Here is a 15149-nt window from a genome sequence, read left to right as displayed (position 1 = left end):
CTGACATGGAGGAGCAGGAGGAATCTAGAGATTCGAGTGAGACCACTAGCTCTGAGACAAAACAACCATCAGTGGAAGCGTCGGCAAAGACACCGGATTAGCTTGTCAAGAAACGCAAGGTGCGTGGGGGCCATCGCGGATCGTATACGAGATGCATGAGCGAGTTTCAGCACGTTGTTGATGAAGCTCGATACATGAATGTGTTGGCTGACGACGTCCGTGCGTCTGTGAGACATGCACGCAATTTGCTGGCGTGCAAGAGGGAGCTGCTGGCTGCTCTGGACGCAGAGATTTTGGATTTAGTGTGTGACGTCTGTGATGAAGACGTTGAGGACGAAGTGATGGATGCTGATGACTGGACCCTGAAGCTGCAGACGTTCTGCAGCATGCTGGACAGGATAATGGACTTCCCAGCAGAGGACAAAGCACGGGATCATGGTGACCGACACGCCAGAGCACTTAGCACACTGAGAGAGAGTGATCGGTGACCAGGTGCGAGCTTCACGGAGGGAGAGCAAGTCCCTGAGGAGTGTCGGCAAGAGTTGAAGAAGTCAGCTCAGGTCACAAGTCTGGTGACTACCGACACAACTAGCAGCAGCATCAGCGCCATTATAGACTGTACACAGTACAGCTCCTATCAAAAGTTGCGGAGAGTTACGGCGTACGTGCTGAAGTTTGTGAAGCTCGTGCAAGGCCAACGTGACGAAGCAGCCGCAGAGACGGTACTGCTAGATGAAGCGCAACGGCTATGGATTGCTGACGTGCAGCAGTCAACACCAGATGCAAGCAACCACATCGCCAAGGCCAAGAAGCAGCTTGGCATCCTTGCGGATGAGTCAGGTCTGCTGAGGTGCGGTGGCAGATTGCAGGCGGCGGATCTGTCAGCAGGCCAGAAACACCCAGTATTGCTGATACCCGGGCACCATGTCACCGAGTTGATCGTCGCTGACTGCCACAAGCGAGTGTCGCACAATGGAGTACCAGAAACGCTGACGGAGATCTGCACAATATGTTTAGCAACAAGAAAATGCTTTTACCCATCACTCGAGGAAATGTCCATACTCATTCTTTTCAGCAATAAAGAAACCCAATGAAAGTCGTACACAAGTATAAGAACACACACACACACACCCACATACCATTGACGAAGCAGCAGCAGCTGTGGATTGGTGCGGCGTACCTAATGCACAAAATCAAACATTAGTACAGTAGACTCAATACTAGATGAACATGCAAACAGGAACAACAGTAGAACACAGTGCGAGCGGGTGTCGTGTTACACACATTGGCAGCATACACTAAAACACACATTCATGCTATTTCATTGCACTGGAATAGCTGTGCATGTACATACAAAACTGCTATTCTGATTGAAATACTAGTGTACAGAGATCAAGGCCAGAAGCATAGAACATCCTGTACTCGGAACCGCTGTGACCAATACAGAATATAGCCACAGCATTGGCAGCTGCTATTGGCATTATTTCATGCCTCCTTCACTACCAAGAAAAGCACGAGGCTGTTTGACTGAAAAGTGGCTGGGCCAACCAACTACTGGCCAGCAGGCGACCCATCAGTATTTCTTTCACAAGCCCTGTGTTCTCAGTACACCTCCAACTCGCAACTTGCAACACACAAACACACAAAGTCCTCGGCTACACCACGTACAACTATTATTTCCAAATTTTCACCCAGGAGGGCTTTGTCAGGATACTGAAAAGATGACAAGGCTACAATGGAGCTTCAAAGTTCTGAAAAAACTGTGTTATTTTCTATTACACGGTTTCTGAAAAGAATACACTACAGAGGTTTTGCACCAAGAAAAAAGGCATCAATACTCAGCCTGCTTCAATAGTGTAGAGATACGCATCCTCCACTTGTGGAGGACATGTGTGGGGAATGTCTAAAACGGGATCAAACGTTCCCCATGGGAAAGCACTGCGTACTGGTTTTAATGAAGCCAGCTGGGGGGTTGTTTATTCCGAGTTAAATTTCCGATTTACAAAAAAATTATCAAGTGTACAACCAAGCTGCTGCCAGCCCTGACTGGAGAAGAGGTCAGTCTGGAGCTGTGATGACTGTTTGCCTTCCCTTGGCGGGATGGCGGTCTGGGCCGTGTCGTCAATCCAACATCTCTGGCAACCCAATACGCCTCCTCCCGTGCGATCACAGCGGCGCTCACAAGCAACATCCTCAATCAAGACTTCAGTGTGACGGGAGCCCTTGCCCGTGTTGCCTCAGGCAAAGCGTCACAGTGTGTAGATCACCGCCAGAAAGCCTAGGCCGACATCTGTGGCTTCACAGCCGATGCAATGCTCGTTTTACAGCACACTATCCAGTTGGCAAGTGAACCTGGCACCTCCAGCTGGCTTACATGTCGTCCTCTATCCCGTCAAGGATTTGTGCTATCCAAAAGCGAGTTACGTGATGGTTTGGCATTGCACTATGGCTGGCAGCCGGCTTCTTTACCCTCATCCTGTATCTGTGGAGCCAGCTTCACAGCAGTCCATGCCCTGACATGTAGCACCGGAGGTTTCCCGTCACTTCGCCACAATGAGGTGCGGGACATCACTGCCTCCCTATTGAAACGCGTCGCGAATATTGTTGCCATCGACCCACACTTGCAACCGCTATCCGGTGAGCAGCTCCACTACAAGACTGCCTCCACAGAGGACCAGGCTCGACTCGATGTTGCAGCAAGTGGTGTTTGGGAAGGTCGATTCGAGAGAGTCTTTCTCGCCGATATTCGGCCAAGTTTTCAACCCCTTTGCTCCCTCCAATCCGGCGATCCTCTTCCATCACCTCTTGCTACCAGCGTCATGAACGGGAAAAGCGAAGGCGGTATGAACAGCACGTCAAGGAAGTCGAACGCGGAACCTTCGTCCCTATGGATTTCGCAGTAACGGGTGGTACAGGCCGAGCTGCCTCCCGGCTCTCCTCAAGAGAATAGCTGCAATGGTGTCTGACACGTCTGGTGAGCCATACTCTGCAGTGATGGCGTGGATCCATTGCAGGTTCAGCTTCGGCCTCCTTCCAGCCTGCTAGGTTTGTATTGCCTACGTGGTGCACGATGGCTGCATTCTCAACCGGAGGTGGCCGAGTCAACTGCTCGACTCGCTGTCGCGGAAGCTGCAATACAGCACTAGACATTACCTTTGTGCTCTCTTGTTTATGCCTCGTCATCATTGCTTTTCTGGTATGGACCATGCTTTATTGTATCATTAGAGAGGTTCCGGGGTACGATTTTCCGTGCCAAAATCCGTATGGGCGCTACGGATTTTTTCCAGGCGTGCTCCATACGATTTTTCGGCACGAGAATCCGTGTGGACTGGCTTTCATACGAACCATGCTTCGTATGGAGATTTTGCGTCATCGGGTGCAGAAAGATTTTTCGCGTACAAATTTGGTACGAGAAACATCGATTTTTCGCGGGAAGTTTTGATTTCGGTACAAATTTTCAAAATAAAAAGGCATAGCGCGGGAATGTGACGTGTTTGCGATCGTAGCCTAGGCAATGACGGCAAACACATAAGTTCCGTACCCCGGAACTTTTCACTGCTCGAAAACGACGTATAAAAAATCCGTAGAGCCTCCACGGATTTTGGCACGAAAAATCGTACTCCGGAACCTCCCTATTGTGTTACTTTTGCCCATACAAGAGGCCGTATACGTTCAAAAAATCAAATGCTCAAGGGCGAACAAATGTGAAAAAAGGATATGTCAAGAAGAATTGAGGAAAAGAAATGTCCTCCCCGGCCGGGAATCGAACCCGGGTCTTCCGCGTGACAGGCGGAGATACTTACCACTATACTACCGAGGATTGACTGAAAACGTGGGCTGAAAGAATCGAATTGATGCAATCGTTGTATTATTCTTTTGGCTACCGTTCTGCTTTCGTTTCGCGTGATATTTGATCGCTACTCGAAGTATTTAGCAATGCGAAATGAATTTTTTTTCGACGACCAGCAAAAGAACGCATGTCGTTGCACGCGTGTTGCACTACCTGAAGAAGTCTGGCCAAGTAAATGATGCACCAGCTAGTTCAGTAGGTAGTACATAGACATACCATTCAGGGATGAATTTACTGGCATGCTTTTGCATAGCAGTTTTTGCTATGCAAAATCTCAATTGTGGCGTAAGCTACAAAAAGCATGAATAGCCTGTACATGTATGCATCACAGTTTTCTGCATGTCACTGTGATTTGAGTAGCAGTAGATCGATTTTGCTTAGCAAACTGCGATGCGATACCGGATAAATTCATCTCTGCCATTGGTGTTTAGATAGTGGTTTACATTCTTGTATACCTTTTTTTAGCCTCAAACCAGGGCTGGTTGACTGGAAACAAGTCCTGACAAACCCTGACAAGTCAGACGGACCACCAGCTACTAGTACTACATCCTGAAGGTAGGAACTTGGGGAACTTGGGTATACGCAGTAGTCCTCAGTATGGTGTTTGTAGTTTTGTACACAGTCTGTTGGGCTAGTAATGCCCCCCCCCCCCCCCACACACACACAATAGTAACATACTAGTGCTTGCTGTGGGTGCCTGTGGAGCAGCTCCAGATCCAGGCACATAGCGACCAGTACCTGCAACACAAAACACAAGCACACATTCAATTCAGCCAATGAAGCACTGGGGACCTAAGCAGAGTACCGATACTACACATGGAAACAGGGATGGCATTGCACATGAAACACAGGGATGACATTGAACACATCATACTGTCACACTGTCACACATAACTACTACTAAAACTACTACAACTACGAAGGCTGCAGTTCAGACAACATCACAGTAAGTATAGATCTATATGTACCTGTGAACGGGTCTGCAGCACCACCACTGCCAAACGAGCCGCCTGCACCTCCAGCATTGCCTGCCGATCCTGGAACGTAACGACCAGCACCTGAACAAAGCCCACACAGTAAAAATGTACATACATATTGTGTGTGTGTCAATTCAATGTGATCGCTCTTAGTTTTGTCTGCACACGTAAAAACCAGCACATAAACTCACCACGTCAGCACTCGCACAGGTTCACCAGTTTAGTTCTGGCTACGCATCAATACAGGTAGCCACAACGTACTCCACATTCACTAACACCAAAGGTCCAAAGGAGGATCTTGTATATGACAGCAATGAACACAACCAGAAGTAGAATAGTGTACGTACACAGGCCTGCCCCCCCCCCCCCCCCACACACACACACAATCATTGTGTACCATCAGGCGCGTAGCGCCGCCGTTGGGGTTGGTCCGGCCGGAGGGAGGGGGGGGGGTGTCCCCGGGAAGATTTTGAAATTAGGGTGCAAAAAAAACGCGGTCCGCGCAATAAGTGGTCCGGCCAAAGCCGGACCGGCTGGACCGGCTACTACACCCCTGACCATAAAGGGACGAACACTTTTAAAATGGGGAGAAAACTGTGCAAACACCAATATTCTCAACCGTTCACAGGGAGCAGAATTCGTGGCGTGAAGCTGTAGTTGATGGTGCTAGATTCCGCAAGTCTCTGAGAAAACAGTTTGCAGTTTACCCTGGACTCGTGACATTTCCATTTACAATAGACGCTAGAGTATCAATTTATGCCAACATAGCACCACAGTCATACCGGTGAAGGGGTCTGCTCCTGGTGCGACCGACGTAGGACCACCTGCGCCTGAACCAGGGACGTAACGTCCAGCACCTAAGGTGTAAACACAAAGAGCAACAAAATAGTCAGAAGCAAAGCAACAACTAGGCACTTGTAGTAGGATAAGAACAACGTTTTAAAAGCATTTTTTAGAATTTTAGAAGTTTTACTCAGCTGACAGAGGATGCAAGCAAAACCACACACATCCACCCACCTGTACATCTGTATACATATCCCCACGGACACATACGCATGCACACACGGAGAGACAAAGGCACAAACACACACATACACACACACACACACATTTGTACTTGTACTTGCTCACTGCCAAAATTGGTCACGTGGGTCTCCTCGGGAGAAGGGAGAGACTCAAAAGGAATCTTAGTGAGATGACTCAATTGGCTATTGAACCGCACAACTGCCGACACCCCCTGAAATCCCCAAACTCTGGTTGGACTTGGAAATGATCCCACTTATGGGCTCACCACACCTCAGTAAGTGGGTGAGGACAATGTGCAGAAAAAAGGATTGACGGCATAAGGGTATCCGTCCCTGGATCCAACTGCAGTTGCCCCTGCCCCCAGTAAAGGTAATACTTCCTACTAGGAACCCTGAGACCAACAAAGGTGGCAGGTACAACAATACGCCTTCAAGCAGCTGAGCCTGTTGGCAACAGACCCAACAATATCTAGCATAAGTGCACACACACACACACACACACACACACACACACACACACGCACCCACCCACCCACACACGCACACACACACACACACACACACACACACACACACACACACACACACGCACACACACACACAAATGTGCAGGTGCACACAACCAAGTATATTGATACAAACTGGCAGAGAAGAGCATTTACCTGTGAAAGGATCAGCATACTGTTGACCAGATGCAGCAGCCGGCTGTCCACCTGGCTGCCCTCCAGAATTGGTTGTGATAAAGTTTGCTACCTTTGATGAACAGCAGTTAGAAGACAACAGTGATATTGGCAGCAGATCAGAACACAAGATACCTGAACTGGTAGACGGTACTGGAATTTGCGGAAAAGCAAATGTTCTGAAAGTGTAGCCACACTGCTGATATAAATGTATTTCGAGACCATTGTGACCAGGTTAGAAAGTTGTGCATTCAACAGTTTCAAGTCTAGGACCAATAGAACGCAATCATAAGTTAGATGAGGATGTCGGAATAACAGCCAACTACATTATGGAATCTCTTGAACTGCATGCAGGTAAAGTATACTGGTACAGCCCTTTCAAGGACAGATGCTGCCGAAGCCTCCATAACAAATAAAATCAGGCCACCTGTCGACTGAGTAAGCACTACTAAACAGTAATCCACATTTGACAACATCTGTATGCATGCCTAATAGCATAGCTGTGACTGCTTACCTGTTCCAGATACGCTGCGGGCAAGAAATTACTGTCCAGAAACTTCTGTGCTACAAGCCATGGGTCCTCTGTAACAGGTACATCAACAGAACAGCATATTCTAGGACATGGTGTCTGTCAAATCGCACCAGCCATTCTGCTGCAATGCACCGTGGTCTCACTCTCCTTTGTTCACACATGCATGCACGCACGCACGCACGCACACACACACACACACACACACACACACACACACACTATTACCGTATATTCTGTACGCAGCGAATGCATTACATGCATTATACAGTGATGCACTCATGGGTGAAAATTGGGAAGATTTTTTGGAACTAGTGTAGGCAAAAACTGGAGAAGGTTGCGCAGTAAATATTTCTGTAACAGCGAATCTTCAGTAATAAGTACCCTGGTGAAACTTTGGATCAGTACATGTACTTTCTTTGAGGATGCTGCGTATCCTCTTAGCATATCCTTTTCCAGTCACTTAAGATAGTAAACGAAGGTGGACAGTTTACGAAAAGAAAATGCCTACTTGATCACACATGCACATTCAAAGCACATGAGCTATCAACAACACTTCAGTTCATGCATGCTTGTCTAAGGGCAACGCATGGCATCATACCGCCATATGCTTTACAGTTCACAATGACGTACCTCCACGATTATAACCTAGTTTTAGTGCCGGCTTTCCATCCTCAACATCAATCGAGAAGACGTAGTCGTATTCCTGATAGACAAAGCACACACCAATACCGCACAAAGCAGGATGTCAGGGTGACAGCATGCTAATGCTATCATCCTGACAGGGAGGCGCAACACTTGGGGCTGGCTACCTCAAAGGCTGTACATGTACAGCTTGCTGCCACCTCAACTCAACGTCACCAATCTTGCTACAGCCAAACAGGACAGGCCTGAATTTGCTGCAAGTTTGTCTGGTTCAGTACTGAAAAAAGCTACGGGCTTGTTCTGCCTCAGTTGTTGTGGTGAAACATATCTACCAAGTATTTAACACGCCCTGCACAAGACTTTTAAAACAATGGAAGTTCCCTCCTTGCCCAACCTTAGAAAATGGTTTCACTAGCTGCTTCTGTTGCAGTGTCAGTTGCGCAGAGAGTGAAGTGCGAGCAAAGGGAAAGTCCCTAGGACGAGATTCGAAAACGAGACTGCAGGGCGTGCATAATTTACATTTGCTAAAAAACACTCAGCATGTTCTAGATTTCAGCTAATCCACCCATGTACTCATTCTTGCAAGACTGAGGCATTACTTTCTTCTAGCGGGACCTCGGTGGCCACGGGTATCATAGCTAATTGAAAAGATGGTTGGGATTTTTGAAAATGCTAGATGTTGTCAAACAGCACATTTCTACGGTGTGCGTGCGTGTGTGTGTGCCGTCGCTCGTCGTTCCATATTGTCAGCCCCGCAAGGGGACACGGGACCGTAATGGCAGCGTTTACCAGGACCAGGTGTGTGTGTGTGTGTGTGTGTGTGCCAGCTAGTTCGGCTGGTAGGTGCACTTATGCCTGATTGTGTTGGGTCTGTTGCCAACAGGCTCGGCTGTTTGAAGGTGTAATGTTGTACCTGCCACCTTTGTTGGTTCCAGGGTTCATATACTTTCTATTTGAAGTATACATACCTGTTAACCATGGACTGCTTCTGGCTAGATTAACTCTTGTGTAATCAATGGTGCTAGTGAAGCTTTTATCAGATCCACTCTGATTTAGCCACTCACACTAGTAGCAAATATTACCTTCACTGGGGGCAGGGGTAACTGCAGTTGGATCCCGGGACGGATACCTGATGCCGTCAATCCTTTTTCTGCACCTTGTCCTCACCCACTTACTGAGGTGTGGTGAGCCCATAAGTGGGATCATTTTCAAGTCCACCCAGAGTTTTGGGGATTTCAGGGGGTGTCGGCCGTTGGGCGGTTCAATAACCAATTGAGTCATCTTTCTAAGATTCCTTTTGAGTCTCTCTCCCCTCTCCCGGGGGGACTCACGTGACCAGTTTTGGCAGTGAGCAACAAGTACAAGTACAGTGTGTGTGTGTGTGTGTGTGTGTGTGTGTGTGTGTGTGTGTGTGTGTGTGTGTGTGTGTGTGTGTGTGTGTGTGTGTGTGTGTGTGTACATGGCATCACTACCAACCTTGCCGTCCAGAGACTGGCCACGTGTCTTGGTGTCCACTGCATTCTCAACTGACCCGACCTAGCATAAACACACCACACACAAACGCCAGGAAAAGACCACCACCATCATGGATAACAAAGCCATCGAAGTGATATGGTAATATTGGCTGTGGAATATGGCGTACACCGATAGGTCAGACAAAGAGAGTCGGAACACTCCCCCCCCCCCCCCCCCACACACACACACACGCATGCACATACACTCACTTACCTTCATCCACTCGTGCTTAGCTGCATCCCACTGAGGAAAGAACAAAAGTAAAATGAAAACCAAAACACGACATTCATACATGAACGAAATACAGTGGGAATGGATATAACGACACTCCTTGGGAGATAAAGATAGTCCCTTTATTCCGTCTGTTACAAAACCAGATACCAGATCTGTCGTAAAGATTTGCTATGGGGTTTGGGCAATTTGTTTGGATGCAGTGAACGGGATTTTTCGGTCTTTGACCACTTTGTAGTGGGTCTGCTCTACTCACTTCCCACCGCTTAGGAGCTGCATCTGCACCTTGATCCCAGAGGGTGGTGGTGTTCCTGCCTTGATCCCAGAGGGTGGTGGTGTTCCTGCCTTGATCATAGAGGGTGGTGGCGTTCCTGCCTTGATCCCAGAGGGTGGTGGTGTTCCTGCCTTGATCATAGAGGGTGGTGGCGTTCCTGCGAATGCGGAAAAACTCGGCCTCCAGCCGAGTCTCACGCGAACCGTGATTTTTTTTCTTGGGCAACAGAAATAAGTTGTAAACCTCAACGCGTTGTTTTATGTAAGGTCGTTATATCCGATCTGCACCGTACCAACACAACTCACTCCAATAGCCAGCAAGATGTCCTGAAGACTAAGTGCATTTTAAAAAGTGCTCTGCGCCCTGAGAGAGAATTCTCAGGCTCGGTAGCGGAGGTCAAGATCAACAAGACCTGCAAGATTAAGTCATGATCCATCCCGTAACATGCAGTCAGTTCTCACAAGGATTTTGTGAGGTACGAGTCTCTGCCACTGAACAGGTTCAGTAGGACCCACACAACTACAGTAGATCTCCAACATTAGATCAGCTCAGTGCAAGAGAGTAACATCAATGGAAACTGCCTGCACTTGGGAAACTGATATCGCAGTACCACAGCATGTCCAGAATACAGCGCGTGTGTGTACGTGTGTGCGTACGTGTGTACAAGCATGCCGCCACTGGGCAGTGACATTGGTGGCAAATGGACACTACAACTACCGACAATCATTGATAACTCTGTAGTCTGTACACATCCGCTGACAGTATGCTCCTTGCCATGCGTGGACATGGTCAACAGCTACAATACGCAATGACTATACTAACATGATTTCTGGCTCATGATGGCACTATGACGACACGAAATAAATTACACATGTACTCGTACATGTACACAGTTGATGCTCATAATGTCTTGAGCCTACATGAGATACCAATGTGCATTACATGAAGTTATGAATAACACTGGTTCTATGGTGTAATGGTTAGCACTCTGGACTCTGAATCCAGCGATCCGAGTTCAAATCTCGGTAGAACCTGATTTTTCTCATTTTTTTGGAGTTTCCACACCAGAGAAATGCAGACATTCAAGCAAGGGACTGTCCTTATTTCGGAGGTTGAAACGTGCAGACCCTCAATTCTCAGGTACCTGTAGAAGGTGCCCTTTAGGATAGGTTCCAAAAAGTATAATTTTAAAGAATGATTATGTAGAGAAGACAGCCAATTGACACACCGCATGACACATACAGTCTTATCTTTCTCCAGCTAACTTTGTGCCTTGCTCTAGCTACTCTCACACACAGACTCGAGATGGACTACTACAGGACAGTGGAACATCTCTTATCCAGGCACCTTGCAGGCAGGTGTGTGCAGTCGAATCCTGAGAAATTCGTCATGTTAGTGGCGGCGGTCAGCTGAAATACTCCACCGCATTAACTCATACGTGTGCATGTGAGCATGAGTGATATGAATTTGAGTCCAAATGAAGAGAACAGCGTGTCATAGCCATTACGCTTGTGTATTTCTGAGTAACGGAAAGTTCTGAGATACGGGTACCCTTTGATCCCGAGACTCCCAGATAAGGGATGATCTACTAGTACTTGGATTTTTTATTCAACAATACTGGTATATTTAAACTGCTTTGGACGTTGGCCATTGCAAAAACTAAAACTGATTGTAAACAGTCACCGCAGTGGGCAAGTGTCTTAGCCTGCAGACTCAGCTTACCTGATATGCGTACACACCATCTGGTTCGCGTACCAAGCGTGACTCACCGGGCGTACGACCTGACACAACAAACAAGACAAAAGACAAAAAGCATGATCGGATTATGACATACACTATTAAATGTACACAGCCCAGTAGCCAGATGTAGACAGTAGTGATGAAGTGGAAACACCACCGAAAAGGGGGGAAAAAATCAGGTTCTACCGAGATTTGAACTCGGATCGCTGGATTCAGAGTCCAGAGTGCTAACCATTACACCATAGAACCAGTGTTATTCACTACCATCGCACATTGGCATCATGCATACCAATAGCGGGGTCCCAAACACTCAGGCAAATGATGGATAACAGGAGTCACACCTAAGAACATCGCTGTACAAGTACTTTGAAGTGCAAGTTTTACCTGGGATTCCAAGGCATTCCATGCCTTGAACATCCTTCAGCTGAAGATCGCCAATTGATGATTGATTGCTGTGAACCATGGGAGGCGTTGAGAAAGATGCAAAAAAACAAAAAAATTATTGTGAGGTGGCTGATATGATTAGGAATGAACCAAAGGAACAAATCACGTTGAACTACATTGTGGTACAGGTGAAATCCTGATAATTCGAACCTCAAACTGCCAGGAAAAAACTTCTAATTATCCGGACATTCTAATTATCCAAACATGAACCCACAGCACAATATGTATGTCAAAATGCTCTCATGGTCACGCAGAGTTGCGCTATGGACCTTACACAAACACAAATTTTATGGACACTGAACTGACTGGCACAGCCTGTTCGTGCAAACTGAACTGACCAGTACAGTGTACAGTGAACTTCAAATTACACTTTGCTAACTTCGAATTAACAGCACAAATCCCACACATTTTCTATGTAAGTGGAATCTGTGGGACTTCTAATTAACCGGACATGTCCAGTTCGAGGTTCGAATTATCAGAATTTTTTATGTGGGAATCGTATTGGTAGAAATCGGTCCTGGAAAAACTTCTAATTTAAAAGCGGTATGTTCGAATTAAGCCATATTCGAATTATCAGGATTCCACCTCTATAACATTGTGGTATAATGCTGAATGAAAGATGAGAGTACGGCAACGAGTGACATACATATAGATTGCTTTGAACACCAAGTTAGACAAACCCATCGAAGGACAGGTGATGCTGCACATCTTGATTAAATAAAGGCAACAGAGCACATTGCTTTACCTTTTTGATGCAACTTCCATAGCTTGTATTTGGTCATCGAATGCCTGACAGTATAAAGGAAAACAGGAAACAAAGTACACCACCTTGTAGTAATAAAAAACCCCGCATGACAAATAATTCGCGGACGTATCAGCGTGCTTCCGAAAGTGCAATACCTTGTACGGACTTGCGCTGCTCTGGTGATAAAACTAGACTGGGACCAACAAGTAAATAGAATACTCGTGCCACTTTATTACGTGCTCCTTGGTCTAAAGGCATTGCTGTACATACCATACCTCTGCCAGTAGCAAATGACAACACGTATACTGATAGTTCCAAGAGAAAATGGACACTTGGGTAATACTTGGACCAATACTCTATTGTATGTGCATGTATGTTGAACGAGTGTGTATGTGTGTGTGTGGGGGGGGGGGGCTCTCTCTGTCTCTCTTTCTCACCTGCAATTCATCAGCATTGGCCATACGTTCGATAGCCTGTGTAAAGACACGTGCAATGCCGTCACTGGACCCAGCCACAATATCACCATTGCTTAGACTTGCTACACTCCACACCGACTGGGTAGGGAAAGGTATCGTCTGTGCAACATCAGCATCTGAACATCACACACACACACACACACACACACACACACACACACACACACACACACACACACACACACACACACACACACACACACACACACACACACACACACACACACACACACACACACACACACACACACACACACACACACACACACACACACACACACACACACACACACACACACACACACACACACACACACACACACACACACACACACATACAAACACACAGACACAAACACACATACAAACACAAACTCACACATGCGTATAAAATATTATAAATGGGTACACACAAGAACGCACACACGGGGCATGCACGCACACGTGCACATACATACACGTGCACGCATGCATGAACACACACAGGTAATGTGGCTGTATAGATTATGACCTAGAGGTGATTGCTGATGAGCCAAAGCAGTTGTGGGTGAAACCCATAGAAAATTATGCTCAAAAAGGCCTCAACCTGGCTTTACAAAGAACACTATAGTAGCTGCGTAAACATGAGCTTGGCACTGTTGTTGAGAAATTAATACTACAGTACTCCCCACATCAGTGACTAATGGCAAGAAGGCACAACAGAATAGCTAGAGAGAAAATAGAAAATCAAAGAGAAGTCCGGATGGAAAAAGTAAATTAAAGAATACTACAGTATTCGCATACCTTGCCAGACACGCGCCGTTCTGTCTTCACCTGAGGATACAAATCCTTCAGGCAGCCTAGCCAAGCTGCAATCACAACAGTATGCGCAACAAGACAGTATTGAGTATGTGTCAATTCTGCGTAATGATTACGTCGCCTGCATGGTGTGTACCTCCACCAATGGGCGCGTACAATAGCTCTTCACACTATTTTCACATTTTATTAGCAGCTTGCATACGCCAATGTTCTACATTTCTGCTGTATAAGAATGATCATTCCTTTACACCCCATTATCATCATCATCATCCTCTACTGATGAGCTCGAAGGAGTGAAACAGCTGTCTAGAGGCATAACAATTATCTGTCAACGGACGTGTCCTTGCTGTGCTGGTGTGTTTTGCTTGGTGCATTGCTAAGAACACATGGTGGTGACGGGTTGGGGATGTAGTTAATGGTATACACTATCAAAAAAGGAGCGCGGCCTACAACTAGTATGTCCCACTTCATTTCGTGGAACTGCAATGCAATCTACTCTGACCACATGATGAAAACGGCATGGTGTTTGAGGTCATCACTTTCACCTACACAAACCCTATGTAAATCACCAGTGTGTATCTAGGGATTCAAAGGCGAGGGAATATTGTCCTAGTATGACAAAAATGCCGAATAAATCAGGTTGAACATGCAGCATGACTGTTCACTGCACACAGCCCAGAGCCTAACAACTTAGCACAGAGTTCAGATGCAGAACATACTGACACAACAATGCAGACACAGCAATACAGCAACTCGACCACACCTGTATACGAATGCAGTGTGCGAGTGATAGGTCTGCGCACAGTCACCCGACATTAACCACCGACGGCAAGTCCTGCAAGACATACACACATACAGCACAGGCATGACAGAATACAATACTCATCCGCTTCATTTACCACCGTGGTAAACCCATCCCATATCAACTTCATTTCGGATGCTGTGGGAAGAGTTCCCCACTTCAGTCCCTTTGCCTACATTGACCATCCTAAGACAGGCCATTTACAATAATTTGGTATCCAGTACTCGCGCTGGTGACCCCAGCAAAAATTTGTCGAAATACATATGGTGCGGATATTCCACTATTTCTTCCTGGTGGTGTAGTATTGTACTCGCGCAAGGGAACTTATCAGGGAGACTCTCTGGCCATGGCTATGTTTGCCCTAGTGGTGGCTCCCATGATTTGCAAACTCTGTGAGCAGCATCCTGATGTAAACCAA

At 46.8% G+C, this 15149-nt stretch overlaps 1 protein-coding gene and 3 non-coding genes across 4 annotated transcripts in view; 1 reads left to right on the top strand and 3 right to left on the bottom strand.

Annotated features, from left to right (window-relative positions):
• The window catches only part of LOC135806495 (phospholipase A-2-activating protein-like), a 40898-nt gene that overhangs the window by 16953 nt on the left and 8796 nt on the right, over nucleotides 1-15149 (bottom strand). Inside the window, exons 6-20 of the mRNA XM_065320684.1 lie at nucleotides 14693-14764; nucleotides 13915-13979; nucleotides 13093-13247; nucleotides 12656-12699; nucleotides 11851-11918; nucleotides 11449-11507; nucleotides 9435-9464; nucleotides 9183-9242; nucleotides 7695-7767; nucleotides 7047-7114; nucleotides 6515-6605; nucleotides 5610-5684; nucleotides 4819-4908; nucleotides 4529-4588; nucleotides 1140-1180 (exon numbers count right to left, since the gene is read on the bottom strand). Coding sequence (XP_065176756.1) covers nucleotides 1140-1180; nucleotides 4529-4588; nucleotides 4819-4908; nucleotides 5610-5684; nucleotides 6515-6605; nucleotides 7047-7114; nucleotides 7695-7767; nucleotides 9183-9242; nucleotides 9435-9464; nucleotides 11449-11507; nucleotides 11851-11918; nucleotides 12656-12699; nucleotides 13093-13247; nucleotides 13915-13979; nucleotides 14693-14764 — 1051 coding nt within the window. The remainder of the gene's footprint in view (nucleotides 1-1139; nucleotides 1181-4528; nucleotides 4589-4818; nucleotides 4909-5609; nucleotides 5685-6514; nucleotides 6606-7046; nucleotides 7115-7694; nucleotides 7768-9182; nucleotides 9243-9434; nucleotides 9465-11448; nucleotides 11508-11850; nucleotides 11919-12655; nucleotides 12700-13092; nucleotides 13248-13914; nucleotides 13980-14692; nucleotides 14765-15149) is intronic.
• Nucleotides 3749-3820, bottom strand: Trnad-guc (transfer RNA aspartic acid (anticodon GUC)). Its single transcript has one exon. It is a non-coding gene; the product is annotated as a tRNA-Asp (tRNA).
• Nucleotides 10689-10760, top strand: Trnaq-cug (transfer RNA glutamine (anticodon CUG)). Its single transcript has one exon. It is a non-coding gene; the product is annotated as a tRNA-Gln (tRNA).
• Nucleotides 11644-11715, bottom strand: Trnaq-cug (transfer RNA glutamine (anticodon CUG)). Its single transcript has one exon. It is a non-coding gene; the product is annotated as a tRNA-Gln (tRNA).

The sequence above is a fragment of the Sycon ciliatum genome, chromosome 1 (assembly GCF_964019385.1).
Source record: "Sycon ciliatum chromosome 1, ocSycCili1.1, whole genome shotgun sequence".
NCBI classification, from domain to species: domain Eukaryota; kingdom Metazoa; phylum Porifera; class Calcarea; order Leucosolenida; family Sycettidae; genus Sycon; species Sycon ciliatum.
The sequence above is the reverse complement of the archived record's forward strand: the minus strand, read 5'-3'. Positions and strand labels throughout refer to the sequence as shown.